Source organism: Struthio camelus, chromosome 3 (genome assembly GCF_040807025.1).
Source record: "Struthio camelus isolate bStrCam1 chromosome 3, bStrCam1.hap1, whole genome shotgun sequence".
Lineage (NCBI taxonomy): Eukaryota > Metazoa > Chordata > Aves > Struthioniformes > Struthionidae > Struthio > Struthio camelus.
Window position 1 is genome coordinate 64,297,878 of NC_090944.1, and position 15,145 is coordinate 64,313,022.

At 37.5% G+C, this 15,145-nt stretch overlaps 2 protein-coding genes across 7 annotated transcripts in view; one reads left to right on the top strand and one right to left on the bottom strand.

Moving 5' to 3' along the window:
* KPNA5 (karyopherin subunit alpha 5) overlaps positions 1-8,303 on the top strand; it is a 22,337-nt gene extending 14,034 nt beyond the window's left edge. For all 6 annotated transcript variants that reach the window (XM_068938114.1, XM_068938118.1, XM_068938116.1 and 3 more), the window contains 3 exons: positions 714-841; positions 2,464-2,642; positions 4,686-8,303. In XM_068938114.1, coding sequence (XP_068794215.1) covers positions 714-841; positions 2,464-2,642; positions 4,686-4,873 — 495 coding nt within the window. In that variant the 3' untranslated portion in view covers positions 4,874-8,303. The remainder of the gene's footprint in view (positions 1-713; positions 842-2,463; positions 2,643-4,685) is intronic.
* FAM162B (family with sequence similarity 162 member B) lies at positions 4,662-14,670 on the bottom strand. The gene is made up of 5 exons (XM_068938121.1): positions 14,553-14,670; positions 14,073-14,184; positions 9,499-9,607; positions 9,157-9,251; positions 4,662-4,867 (listed from the first exon to the last, which is right to left on the bottom strand). Exons 1-5 carry the CDS (start codon positions 14,668-14,670, stop codon positions 4,864-4,866), a joined length of 438 nt encoding a protein of 145 aa, XP_068794222.1. The 3' UTR covers positions 4,662-4,863.
* Between the last annotated feature and the right edge of the window lie 475 nt (positions 14,671-15,145).

Sequence of the window (15,145 nt, forward strand, 5' to 3'; positions counted from 1 at the left end):
ATTCCACCTATTTGAAAATGTTGACTATTTTACTTATTTAAGAAAATTGAGTGATGTCATTAATACTGAGTTGTCTTGTTGACATTATTTTATCCTAATTATTTTTCCAGTGCGCAGTCTAATATTATTACCTGAGAAAAGGTTCTGTCAGAAGACAGACTTTCACAAAAATGAGAATTCTTAATCAACCTGAATTTTTTTCTTCTTGAGTCACAGATGAAAATTTTATTTGTTTGAATTCTTTTTATATATTGTTATATAGTCTCTAATTACAGACATATCTTTTCTATAAAAACTGCAGACCTGAATAAAAAGGCCAGAGTGAAGTTTTGTTCTGAAACTTGACCTCCAGTTTGAAATCTCAAGACTTTTCAGTGCGTTTTCTAGGTCCAGTAGCATCATCTTAACATACTAATAGGATTTTTAAACAGAGCCATCCAGCAAGCGTTATTCTGTCCATCACAGAAAGAAATTTAAAAAAATTTCTTTTTTAAAAGGCTTTTTAAAAGGCTTTTGTGGTGCAATGTTGGAATAGTTCTGAGTATCAGTTTAACATTCCTAGTTACTGGTGCCTTCTTGATAGGAAACAAAATATCATATCCTTTGATATCAACAGGCATAGCTGAAACTTAACAGTGAAAGGTTTCAGTGCTCTTTTCCTATGTATGTTAACTTTCTTAATTATCACAGAACCTCCTGATTTCTTCTTCTAGGCTGTTATAGATGCAAATATTTTTCCAATATTGATCGAAATTCTTCAGAAAGCTGAATTTCGCACCCGAAAAGAAGCAGCATGGGCCATAACTAATGCAACTTCAGGAGGAACCCCTGAACAGATTAGGTAATTAGTTTGTGCATGTTGCTGCTTTCTTTGCCCAAATATTTTTTTCTCGGAATTTTTTCTTCCTGCAATTGAATTCTAACAAACTGAGCAACAAAATCATAAGCACAACTCTAATTTCTTGAAACTTCATATATAAGTGGATAAGCATGTAGAAATTTAGAAAGATGAGTAAAAGATATACAGTAGGATTAACCACAAATTGACAGAAATTACTTTGTTTCAGAGGTATTAATTCTGTGAAAGCTTTAGGAGTTGATGTTTCGTTGCCAAACACAGTTTAAATAGTTAATGAATAGTTTCAGTGTTTGAAAAAGGAAAACTTGTGAAATGGGACTGTATCCCTTTATAGAGAAACTTCACAAAGATTAGCTGTTTCTTCATGTATGCACTAGCTGTATTGTTTTAAAGTGGATATCAAACTATTTCAAAATATAGTTTAATAAAACATCACTATCAGCAGCTATTTATGTACTGCAAAGACTGGACATCTTGAATGACTAGAATCAAATACTCTGTAGTTTCTTTGAATGCCATTAGTTTGTATCAGTAGTTGATAAATGGATTTTAAAATGACGGGATAATATTTAGAAGCCAGAACTGAAAGTGATGTAATAACTCCTTCAGCATATTTGTGAGATGTGTTACAGCAAGTACATGTTTTTTTTATTATTGAAAACTTAAATCGTTCTGGTTTTCTTACCACTGCTAAATGTTATCAGATGTAAGGAAAGTTTATTTTAATTGCTTGAGACATAAGGAAAGTTTATTTTAATTGCTTGCATAACTTAACATCTTAAAACTTTAGCATATTTAACATGAATGTTTACTATTCCAAGATCCTGCATGAACATTCATATAATACCATAAACATTAGCTTCCCATCACAAAATAGGTACTATCTCTTTCATGAAGTTTTAGCTTTTTCAGTATCCTCGAGAAACGACTTTCAAAATGCAGGATGCTTTACATCCACTAATTAACTGCATTCAGACAGCACTTTGATGCAGGCAGACGTTACTATCTCCATGTTACTTGCATGGTAGGAACAGGGAGAGAGGTTCTGAGTTCCCAAAGTCCACACAGAATTTTATGCAAAATTGGGAAGAGGAACAAGATGCTCAGAATCTCCATATTTTGTTGTGTTCACATTTAAGTCCTTCTCTTGACAGTAGATAAAAGTAATATCTTGATGGGTTGTTGATAGGGACTGTGTTAGTATGGACCAATCTTATCTCTTTGTAACATTACTTGATACTTTTACTGCTATAAAAATTCTTAGTGCCTGAAAAAAAACTTACTACTTATTATTAACGTTTTCTCCTATACTCAGTCAAACTTATCTGAAAATTGTACGTAAAAAGGAGTTGAAAAGATTCTTAATTAGTAAGTTCCACATTTGTGGAATATACACATTAGATTTTCTCATTAGGATAAACTACAGTATTTATTATATTTGAGACTAAGATTATTTTTATGCCGTTGCATGTTTTATAAATGTTTTATTTCAGCTACTTTTTTTAACCAAAATTAAGGACCAATGCTGATAGCCATTTATTCTGACGTGCCATTCTGAATTATCATCCTTTTTTCCCCTGCTCTGTTTTTCTGCTGTTATAAAGGTATTTGGTAGCGTTAGGTTGTACCAAGCCTCTTTGTGACCTCCTGACTGTGATGGATTCAAAAATAGTACAGGTGGCTTTAAATGGACTTGAAAATATTCTGCGTCTTGGAGAGCAAGAGTCTAAGCAAAATGGAATGGGCATTAATCCTTATTGTGCTCTTATAGAGGAAGCATATGGTAAGAAATTACTACTTGTAAAACTGCATACCTAAACTTGCTTATTTCAAGCTGTAAAAGCAAAACCATTTTCAACCGTTTGTATGAGATATTTAGGTAAGTTTAATAGAAGAATTTTTTCTTCAAACATAAGTGGACGCTAATCATTGCAAATAGAGTAATGTAACATGTTGGGAAAAGTAGTTAAATGCAGGAGGGGTTTTTTGTTTGTTTTTGCCTGTGTTCAGTTTATGAAGTACTCATCTGGAGAAGCATTCTCAGAAACGTTTAATACACAGGTATGCTAGTCTATGGGAGCTATATTTTGCATAATTTTATCATTGAATTTTAAATATATGTTTATTATTTTACTATATACTCCTATCAGATACAGGTTGTTATTGACAGGGAGGCAAGATCAGAGTCTGTCTTACTGTCTTAGTTCTTCTTTATTTTAAATACTAGCTGGACAGGAACTTTTTTTATTCCCAGAGTTGATTATTTCTTAGCGGAGTGAATATCGGTAATAGCAAGAGTCTACTTCAGATCATGAAATTACGTCAGTTGTAGTTACTTTTGAAAATATTTTGTTCTCCTCCTTCTTTTGAGACATTTTAAATTAAGCCACTTTTAAAAGGCAGAGTATCAAGATTAAAATTACATTTGTGAAACTCTCCAATGATGTTTTTGATTTGACAAAAATTAATATTAAAACAATCTCTCATTGTTTATGGAGGCTCATCTTTCCATAGTTTCTGACAAGAAAAAATAGGCAAGTCTTTTGTTTTCAGGAACTGGTAACAGTTCTGGCTGTCTATATTATATCTGATTAAATGCTTCTGAGTTTTCTGTAAGACGGTCATTAAATCTGAATCCCTATTAAAGAGTTACATTTCTAAAATCAAGTATGATTCTGTGCATGGGCAAACCTGCTTTCCAATCTACCATGGAAGATGACTAAGTACTTAATAGTTTAATGTAACTTACTGTGAACAGGCTTGAGATCTGGGACAGAATTTGAACTGTTGAACGTTAAGGGTCCTTTTGAGAAGGTTAAGTACATCTTCTGAGAGATGTTAACACCACTACAGAAACATTAAGGTTGTCACAAAACAGCAAAGGTTCCCATTTCATATTGTGATTGTTTGATTGATTTGGCAGTGGGCTGCTGAAACTGTGGATAGAAATTAGTTTGGGGAAACAGCTGTGCTAGCTGATGACATCACCTGCATTACTTCAGATTCTGTACTGACCAGAATGTTTCATATGAGCTCTTCCTAATCCAACTTAAGGGAAAGCTGGTTTATCGTAAATAGTTAAACAGGAGTTCTGAGTTAACGTAACTGACTTTACCAAAACTAGGATCGGAAACGAAGACAGGAAGCACTTACAATTCTGCCAGTAGAGCACCCTTTGTAGATATAGATGATGCCCTCTAAATTTGAAAGCTTTGAATTCAAATTTGAAAACAACTAGAGTTGAAAAAAAGATACCAGGCTGCAGCCAGTGATGACTCCATAATAGGGGATAGAATTCAGAGATGTTACTTGAAAGAGTGAAATTAAACTTTTTATATCAAAAGAAAAGAAATGAGGATACTAGAAGCTGCTCTAGCTAACAGTTTTATACTGTCCTGATTCGAAACAGATTTGTTTTCACTGTAGACATGGTGTGTTTCTTTGTACATACCACAGCTGTTTTCTTATCTTAATTGATATCCTTTTAATACAGTTCTTAAAATTACATTTGTAACCGCAAAGCTGTAGAAAATGTAGCCGAGTAATAACTAATACATAGACTAAGAAATGCAGCAGTTGTCTCAGTCAGGAGCAGTAGTGCGGGAGAAAATACATATTCATTACTGGAAAGAATGGGGGGAATAATCCATTTTTTGTGAGGATCAGTGATAATGAATGAAATCAGATGGTTTGGGGGTTTGTTTTGTTTTTTTAATTTAAGAATTACCACTAAGTTTTCATATTACAGCCTGTTTCTCTTTGAATTCATTATTCTGTTAGTCTTCAGAAGCAACTAGATTTTGAAAAAGTTTTGTTTTTTATTTAGGACTTGATAAAATTGAATTTCTTCAGAGACATGAAAACCAAGAGATTTACCAAAAGGCTTTTGAACTCATAGAACATTACTTTGGTGTCGAAGAAGAGGATTCCAGTATTGCACCTCAGGTGGATGAAAGTCAGCAGCAGTTTGTGTTTCAACAGCAGGAGGCTCCAATGGAAGGGTTTCAGCTGTAAAAAAAAAAAAAAAAAAATCAAGTGGAGACAAGCATAAAATGTAAACACCTGTAGGTGGTTTTTTTTTTTTTTTGAGGTCTCTTCTTTATGGCCAAAGCTAGAGAAAAAGTTGAATATGTTTTTCAGAGATAGATGAAGAAGCAGCTCATGCACTTTTATACATTGTGTTAGATACAACTGTTCATTTTTGTTTTGTATTTGCATTTTTCATTATCTCATCTGTACAGAAAACAACTGTGAGTAATCATGTCTACAGTAAGGCATTAAATGTGATTTAAGAAGAACTGTTAAGCTAAGGCTCAGTAGGACTCTAGGTAGAGGTTCTGAATTTCTCGTGTAGTCTCAAACTGCATATCAGCAATACCGTTATTGACAGTTGCCTTTTTGGCAGTAGGCTTGACTTGCCCAGTCTCTTATCAAATCTACCTCTAGAAATGAAGCAAAAACATTGCTTCAGAACTAAGGCATGAGAAGCTGAATTGGAATGTGAAAAATATTTATTTAAATTGTGAAACTTTTATGCATTACTTAACACACTTTTGGAATTTATTTATAAATTGTATTTAAAGACATAATAGACATGCATATATAATGCTAATTACCTAATATAATATTAAATATATGAAAAAGCTTTTTCTGATGTACATGGGAAGAGGACTGTTTCAGAGGCTTTCAAATTGGAATCAGCAGAGAGCTTGCTGGTCATTTGATGCTAGCTCTGTAATTAAAGCTGCTAAACGGCATTAAAAGTCAGCCACAAATATAATACTTTGCTGTGGAAGCAATTGCTGTAGTTACCACAAGAATGCTGTGATTTTGAATGAGAGGGATGGCAATTTGCACAGTTGCAAATACAAGGCAGATGGTTTACAGCTGTCTCCTGTCAAAATGTGGTAACACTGTTTTAGTTTGAGAAAAATTGGAGCGTTTGCCTTTCTAGTAACAGTAGCTCTGTTTAGACAGTAGATGTTATGTTTTTGACCAAATACGTTACCACGGCTTGATTTTTTTAAGTTAGCTGTCTTTGTTTTCCTTTGATAAAACAATAGAAATGCTGCAGTGAAAAATGGGTAGAGAATTGCTCCTTTCCAGCTGAACGAAAAGTTTGTTGTACTGTAAATAGCATTAGGTATGTGGACACCAAACTAACTAGAAGTTATTGTCTTCTGAGTATTTAGGTTCTACAATATACAGTGTTTGCTGTTAAACACTAAGAGAAATAGGATTCTAATATTGACATTAACCATTTTAAATACAGAAAAATGTATGCTCTGCTTGGACTTGCGTGTTAGTAGTGTTTTTAGCATATTAGTAGTTTGTCTCATTTGGAGAAATTAATACTTTGGGTTAACTTAAATGAGTTTTATCTGTATTTAATGTGTTAACATAAAACTCCCAGGTTAAGTGAAGTCTTTGACATGAGAGCATTTTGTGCTTTATAAAAGCTGCAATTGAAATTTAAAATTACTTTTCCCATGGCACTGTGCTTGTTACTAAATAATACTTTAATGCACTGAGAAATACAGGTTAAAGGTGATATCGTTTATAGTACCATTTTATATTTAGAATTTTTTTTATGTGCAAGTTAAGATTCATAAGATGTTTCACTTTGTTACAGCAATATATACTATATTGTAATTGAATGTGGGACTTGAAGTGGATTTTTTTTAAGATTAGTGGTCAGTTTTGACTAAGATGTAACTAGGTGGGAAGAAGCCTCTTTTGAACTTTTTACTAGAAGTTAGAAGTATGTTACAAGAAGTGTATATAGGAGTGCTGTTACTTTATGAACTCTGAGTAATGAGATATTTTAGCAAATGACACTTTAAGCCTAGATTTGTACAGCATACAGCAGTTTCAGATAGTGGGATAATACTAAATACAGCTGCCAAATTTTCATATGATGTTAGATGATTGTATTTGTGCCCTTTTTACGCCTATAATTTTAGTTTTTATATTCTAACTTCTTCCCCTCCCCCCATCTGTTCAAAGTACAGGGTAATGATCATGGAAAGCTATCAGAATTGCTAGTAAATACTGAACTTCAGTGTTCTAGTATAATAAAACTATTCAGGTAACAGGGTATTCCATTACTTGTTTTGATAATATTACATAACCATCTGTGCCTGCTTTTTATTTGGAGGACCTTGTAAACACTGCATTTATAAGCTTCTCTAAGCCAAATCTTGCTTAAAAGACTATAAACTATGGTCTTTTATAAACTATAAAAAAATACTATAAAAATCTTGATTGAAAGACTTGAAAGTGGTGAGAAGAGGAGGCATTTAAAGTATTATATTTGTTTTGAAAGAATGTCTTCAGTTTTGTGGATATATTACTCTGTATGTCTGAGCAGTTAATGACCGCACTTTATGCGTTTAGATAAACTATATTTCATGCCTCTGATACATTTGAAGTAATAGTTTAAAAGGGAACTCAAACTAACTGACTTTAGCTAATGAAAAACATTATTTAGTCTTAGCACTTGGTTTACCCTAGAATTTGTTTAAAAGTATTTTTTTTTTTTTTGTTTAAAAACTCTTCATGAAGAGTTTAAAACCAGAGATGACAACGTACAATCAGCTCTGGTCTAGTCATTTGAAGGTAGTGGAGTAAACATAATGCTGTGTCCTAAACGGATGAAAGCAGTTGGGGATGGGGGAAGGTGAGAAAAGATTTTAAGTTTGGCATTTAATTTAAACACAGAATACTGAAGTGCCCCATCAGTTACAAAGTCTGTTTAAAATACAGTTTGCGGGGCTGCCTTTAATTAAAAGGGTACCATTTGTTTTCTGCTTAAATGTGAATACTAACTAGCTAATCTATGCAACTATGCAAAGCTTAAGTTTTTTTAGTTCCCTACTCTGATACACTGAATCATATCTAATTTTTTTCATCATTGCACTTTTGTCTGAGGACTGGTTCATACAGCTTTTTAATTTTCTAGTATTTGCTTTAAACACTGTTGCTAGCAGCAATCAGAAAATAGTAATAATATTGCTACAGAAATAAGTTAGCTATAGAACAAGTTTGCAACTGGAAAATATTTATTGTTGGGTCTCTCTGTTCCTCTGAAAAGATGCACTATTGTCTCTCCTCCATGGTTTGTTCTCGGTTGGTTTAAATTTCTTAAATTGCAAGACTCATGTCTTTTGTAATAGATCTGTCAATTGTTATGTGAAATTTTAACTCTTGACTTCAAGAGTTCACTGAAATCTGGAATGAGAAATTTCAACTATTTCTAGCACGATATCTTCATGTAATGTTGTGAAATTGAAATACCTATATTAACTTCAGATAATAATAGTGCATCTTTAAATCCAGGCCAAAGGCCCATTACTGTAACACAACACATATGAGTAGTATGCAATATTATGGAATGTTACAACTCCAAATACCATACAGAAACCAATAAAACCTATTTTACAGATGTTTATTGTATTTATTAAGTGTTCTGGTAAGTGTGGTTTCTTAAACTAGAAAACAAAAATACCATTTTTAATGCAGCATTGAGACAGATGATTTCAGACTGGCTGACTTGTGCACTTTAAGACTTTGTGCTGTCACCAGACAGAAAACTTCTTGAATCGGTTTTAAGTTTGGCAAATATCTAGCCAAACAAGTACTTTTATTGATAATCACAGACCCAACTCCAAATCCGTGACTGACAACTGCTTTGGAAATTCCCATGAAGTTTATAAGGACATTATAAATTTATAGGATTATCAGTACAAATTCCCTGTCCTCACTTCCCCTAATGTTCTCCTGATAACGTTTGAGATATTTTGGCATTTTACTGCTTATTCTTTGTGTAGAACTGCAAAAGTGAAATGTGTAAATTTTCTTATAGTTGCAGTTTTAGTAATCTCGCTTCAGTACTCCTTGGTCTTTGTGGAATTTAACCTTTCGTTGAGAAACTTTACTAGTTTTTATATAAGAAACTTCTATCTGCAAAACGAAGCTCAAAATCAAGCATGAAAGAAAGGTTTTAGGGCAGATAGCAGAAACATGGCTCCCCATGGCTTGCATTCTCAGGAAACTATCTCATCTCCCTTGAAATTAATTACTAGTTTTAATCATGTGCAACACATTTAACTAATTTTAATCACGTGCTACATGATTAAACATCGCTTTGCATAATCTTATAACTACTGCCACTGTTTGGCACCAGTGTGACTGCGATATTAGAGCTGTCCATTTAGTAGTGGAATTCACCAGTTGTTCAGAGTAACAGTTTTCATTTTGCTCCTACCAAGAGATCCAGAATTTTTTTATAAAGTTACTTTGTCTTTGACTCTGCTGCTAGCGCGGCCTCTTTCCGCCACTTGGCCTTCTTTGCCAAGTTCCAGCTTGTTAAGGACTCATGGCGTGCAGCAGCCTGCAAAAATAAAACATCTGCTTCAGAAGGTAGTACAAATAACCGTGCACCTGAGGGAAAGCTACCAAATCTCAAAACCAGCCAATACCTGCTTCAGACTTCAGGGATAGTAAGAACATACATTACCTAAACATACGGCAACAGTAAGTTGCTGCTGCTTGAATTTGCCTAAGTGGACTTTTCATAGAATTCCATGACTTTTAGTTACAAAGTATGCTACATATTAGCTAGCTAGCGATATACTCACCTTTTTAGCTGAAGCGATGACAGCGAAACAGGCAACAATTGAAAGTCCAATCATTATGTAACAAGCTTTAACTCGAGCTTTGTTTCTTGCCCTGTCCAGCATCTCTGGCCTGCAATTGAAGTTACTGAATCGTTAACAAAACCGTGCCAAGTATCTTTTCACAGACACAACATCACAATTGAAGAATAAACATAGAATTAGCTCCTAAAACAAGCATCTTTGGATTGCTCTAATGATTACTTTTGTACCACTAAGAACTTCACATTTTCTGATCTTAAATCCATTTTCAGTGGAAAAGCACCATTTAATGAATTTAAACTGTTTTTTTCTTTTTTTACTCATGCAATAAATACTTGCATTTAAATATTTTGGGGTAAGTATACTAGAAATCATACCTTAACCTCTATATAGGTGTAGTGAAATTTAAATATTTTTGTACTTTTTAGCAGATGGAGGTATATATGTGGTGTTAACCAAAAGCAATAAAAGTTCCTTTCATAACTAATTCATAACTAACTTCTGAAATGAATCATTGTCATCTCTAACCTGTTTGGATGGTATCCTCTATACAGCAGATTAGGGATTTTGCTTGTTTGAATATGTGAATAAAAGAATTTGTACTGCTATGAGCTAGTGTTTTGTTTTGATTTTTTAGTTAGTTCTCCTTTAGAAAAGCAGCAACCCGATCATTTAGAGAGGGCTTCTCCTTGCTATTAGAGGAACCCGTACCTAAATAAGAGTGGTCTATGTGATCATTTTTCATATTAATCAAATGCAAAAGTAATGAATACTTTGCCTTGCATTGGGCTATAGTTCCTGTAAGAGATGCACTTTATGTTCCGCAAGCTCAATTTGTACAACTCTCCTTTAAACGCTCATTAAAATTTCCATCAAACTTTGAGCTCAATTATTTTCTGGGAATACTGTTTTAAATGTTCATTGCATTTCTGGCATTAACTACAGTGCTGGCTGTGCTCTATTTTCCAATCACTTTTTTTTTAATTGTAAAGCATGTTGGAATGCTTTGCTTATATATATTTAAAATGGATCACTACATAGAGAACCTATACTTTTATTTTGTGAACAAAGAACCTGTAATTTGATATCTTTCCCCCAGAGCAGCTTTGCCTTTGAAGAGCAAGACTAGAGTAGGAGACACCAAGCATGTTTTAATTTTTTAATGAAAGTTCTGACAAAGGAAGTCTGTAATAAGAGTCTGAAGATGGCAATGCTTCTCAAAGGCTTACTACTACAGAAAATGGGAAGCCTTACAAGCATCTATTAGACTCTTCCACACCCCGACACACAAATACATGCACACACTGAATGTTGTCAGTACCAAGCTTCTTGCAGGTGACTGATAGCGCTTACAGTTTAAGTTACCATTTCTGTGGGGTACAATGGTGAATGCATTATCTATTACAAAAACAAACCATGCAACAGACTGGCACATGAAACCATTATCCAGAATCCATTTGTAGCAACAAAAGAAAAAATATAAATGTTATTAGCCTAGCTTATTAATGTAATTTACATTTTGTAATGCACTAATTGAAACTCTTCTGAAACAGATTTTCACTTTCTCCTTTACTTTTCTGCTTTAAGAAAAACAGACCTTATTATGTTCTTCTTTAATCACACATTAGAGACTGTGTTACTTGATCCTTAATTAAGACTCTGGCTAAGACTCTGGCTAAATCTCTGCTGAAGTCAATAACAGCTTGAATGAGGACTGCAGAATGGTGTCTTGGGACAAAATGTCTTCCACAGCTAGATTTTGGTCACAGATAACAGGATCTTGCAACTAAGTATTTTATTTTAATAGTTAAAGGAATGACATGGTTCAGCTACAATGTTTCAAATTTGGCTTCTTTTGGTATATTACAATTTATGAACCTCAGTTTTAAAAAGACTTTGCTCACACAAAAAGCAAAAAGGGGTGATATTCACTTGTCAGGCCAGCTACCACACAGAAACAAGTGATTTGTGTGCATGTGTGTGTATGTACTGGCAAAGGGTCTGCATTTTTATAAACACCTCTCACTCATTTCAGTAGTCCAATTTTCTCTCAGTCAAGGCTCTCAGGCCTTCTGAGCCCTCTCTAAACCTTTCTCTAAGGGAAGAGAGTGGGATTAGCATGCAATAAGAGAGAAGGGAGCTTTCAGAAAGCTGCTGCCCAGCTCAAAACCCAACTATGAAACTAACAGGGATAAAAAATAACAGAGAAGATACAGGATGTGTTGTTGCTTGATAAAGTTCAATATGCTACTTGCACCGAACTTATCACCTAAGAGAGGGACATATTCTGGTGATAAAAAGTACAGTGTCCTAGAGAGAGAACAGAACACTGTGTCTATCATCCAAAGAAAAAGGCAGCAAGCAGCAATACACAGGCTTCACGTGTTCGGCAACTCCCTTGGGGAAGAGTAACTTGCAGCAAGTTGAGGGGAGCAGTGGAATTAATGGATCAACAAAAACGGGAGGCTGAGACTATGCCAACTATTTGGTTTACCTTGGATTTGCCTTTGCAGGGTGGTGTTTCTCTCATGACCTCCTATTTTTCCTCAAACTCTTCTTTAGCCTATAGTAACTTGTAACTTGTTTGTTGTGATCGTTCAGTGACTGTCAGTTCCTTTAGAACAGTTTATGTGCACTACAAACAGAAAATATTTTACTGATAACATCCTTCTCTGATTACACATCAGCAATAAGTAAAATAATTAAGCTGGTATATAACTGTAACTGAGGCTAACTACCAAGATGGACCCAATTCTTACTGCTGGGCCCTGGGAACTTCAGTAAGGAACATTTTTTCTTCTTAATCTACAACCAGCACAAGATGCCTCAAGTCATAAAGAGAGACATGAAAAAACGCAGCCCAGAAAACTGCTTTGGGCTGACATATTTAAATTTCCAAATTAACATAGATTTTTAGAAACTCTCTTCCTTTGGGGGTTCTTTTTGCCTGTGTTTAAGTCAGTGGCAACTCACATTATGTGTCAAGTTCCTCCATTTTTATAGTAACTTTATCTTCTTCTTAAATATCTTGAAAAGTGTGACCTGATGATAAATAAGCAGCGGAGAAGGCAGCACGACTTCAGCCAACAAGCTTCTAGAGTAAGCGATAGGAGAGCTGGGGCCAAACCGCAGAAGGTACCCGTGTTTCCTAGAGCAGGTGTCAAAGCCACAATACAAGGAGACTTTGAATGTTACACAGCAGGATGAATGAGCACCTAGTAGCTGGGTGCACTGGTGTTTTGGAAGAGACGGTAATGCCAGGCAGGAACCCTTCAAAACGAGAAGCCAGAGCTGATGCCTCTCACAAAGACCCGGCTCTACCACTGTGCTGATTAGCAGCACCTCTTTTTCTATAAGACATGGCATCATCCACCAGCTTTTCCACTAGCACATTTAAACTCTACTCTAGTAATGAAAAATAAAGACACATGCAATACTGTTGGCTCTCTCCCCTAAGCAATACACCTCAAAAGGAAATCCAGGACAGCTATTCAGATAACTTGTAACTGCCAAAAAGCAGAGCATCTAGCATGTCTAAGAATCACTTTTTAACAATTCATTTCCTTTCCTGGGCCTCAGCTTTCATCTCCCAGGAAGACGCCCCGATCAAGCTTAAAGGTAAGTTTGGGGTGGACATCTTCAAAACTCTATGTTCACTCTGTATAGTAAAGAACTATGGATTCATAAGGATGAAAACAGACCGTGTACAAGTAAGCTTTGTATTCTAGCCTACTGGTAAACTCAGCTAAGTCCTAGGTCCAGGAGACAACTTTTAGGATTGCTTCTGTCTTTTTTTCAGTGGCTGCTTAATGCAAACAAAGCAGAGAGAGTCCTAGCTAGGGGAGCACTAAGCGCAACTATAAGAATTACAACATACAATCTTTTAAAATAAAACGAGACACACCTACACCTCACGAGGACTCCAACCCTGTCAGAACAGGGTTCTGATCAGCTGTGATATGAATACAACTACCCGCATGCCCCCTCCTGGGGATGTATGCAGAGGTGCTGAATTCCCACCAGCTTTGGCAGGAGCTTGGAAAGGAGCTACTCAGCCTCGACAGGACTGCAACTGTTCCAGGCATAAACAGGGATGACATTACAGGCCAATGAAAAATTTCAGAGCAAAATCAGTAAGGCATTACAGAGAGTACATCTGCCGTCAGATGGCAGCTGAATCAAAGTTTTGGAATTGTACTGGTAAACTGGATCTCATGTTACTTAGCCACTAAAGCAGTGTTTCTTACTGGTTCTACCTCTGTGTGTCTTTCCTGAAGCTACGCTTCACTTGGCAAGTGAGCTCTGAAGGTAAAATGAAGGCGATAGAGATCCCCTGTCCAAAAAGCCAAAAAGAGTCACCAAGAAGCCCGGAGCACTCTGTCCTGAGAAAAAAGGTTCACTGCGTCTCACCGTCTTTCGCAGAAAATCCTTCTGCCCTTCCCCGCCACCCCCAAAGTTTCCAGTGCTGTAACTACTGATAGAAAAGTTTTAGACCGGGAACATGCCACCTCTTTCTTTTCAGCTCCGTTACTCCTAGGCAATGACAGCACACTTACGGGATCCTCGGAGGAATCTCATCTTCCGTCTTGAAACGTCCAGTCCAGAGGAGGATTTTTTTGTCGAACTTTGAAGGCTTGTAACTTGCAGCCACCTTGTGAGCCTGCTCAGCTTAAAGACCGGAGGAAAAAAAACACCCCATCACACCGTGCACTAAGACTGAATCACAGGGACGGTAGTAACAGTGCAAAGGGAAATCCTTTCTTGTTGCCCGTCCTGGTGACGGGAAGAACAACGAGCTAAGGGGGTGAGCTTCCAGCTCTTCTCTCTCCCCTATGCAGTTGTCCCTCCACAGCATCTCGGCAGCCCCTGCGTTCCGTGTCCCCCCTCCGCCCCCCTCCGCGGCCACCAGCCCTGCAATCCGCCCCGCTTGTCTCTCCACGCGAAACCGCGCCGGCCGCGGCGCCGGGAGCCCACGAGGGGCTGCGGCACGCCCGGGGGGCACGGCTGCCGGCGGGAGCGGCTGCCCGCGCCCTTACCGCGCCTCACGCCCTCCCGGCCCCCGCCAGCGCCGGCCGCCGCTCCCCGCGGCCCCGGCAGCCGGCGCGGGGCGGCGGCGGCCAGGAGGCGGCCCGGGCGGAGGCGGGCGGGCAGCATGGCCAGGGCAGCACCGCTCCGTCCCGCCGCCGCCGCCGCTCCCTCGGCGCGGGCGGCCCCGCCCCCGCCGCCGTCCCGCCCCCCCCCCCCCCGGCCCCGGGGGTCTGGGGCGGGCTCGTGGGGGCCGCCAGGGTGGTGAGCCGCTTCGGCCGCCTGCAAACGGCACGCGTGCTTGGGTAAAGTAAGTGTAGCGGCCAGCCCTTACTTCCAGCCAGGGAACAGCAGTTGTTCGCCGGTTTGTTCGGGAAGCCCGTGCCCTCCTCAGCATCACGGGTGGCAGGAGCGGCTTGCTTTAGATTTTTAGCGTCACGCGTGGCTTCTGTCTGATTTCACAGAAACCCTCAGCACAAAGCAGGAAAACATACTTTTTTTTTTTTTTTGGGGGGGGGGGTGGAGGGAAGGAGATGATCTAAAGGCCCCGGGGACGCGGAGGGGTTTGTATTACTTAGGTCTGCAGCAATGCCAGCTGAACATC

Excerpts from the sequence above, each read along its gene's own strand:
- FAM162B (XM_068938121.1), bottom strand. The coding sequence starts at position 14,670 with ATGCTGCCCGCCCGCCTCCGCCCGGGCCGCCTCCTGGCCGCCGCCGCC. Across the intron at positions 14,185-14,552 it reads CCGGGAGGGCGTGAGGCGCG|CTGAGCAGGCTCACAAGGTG; the intron begins GTAAGGGCGCGG and ends CCGGTCTTTAAG. Across the intron at positions 9,608-14,072 it reads GAGATTCCTCCGAGGATCCC|GCCAGAGATGCTGGACAGGG; the intron begins GTAAGTGTGCTG and ends CTTCAATTGCAG.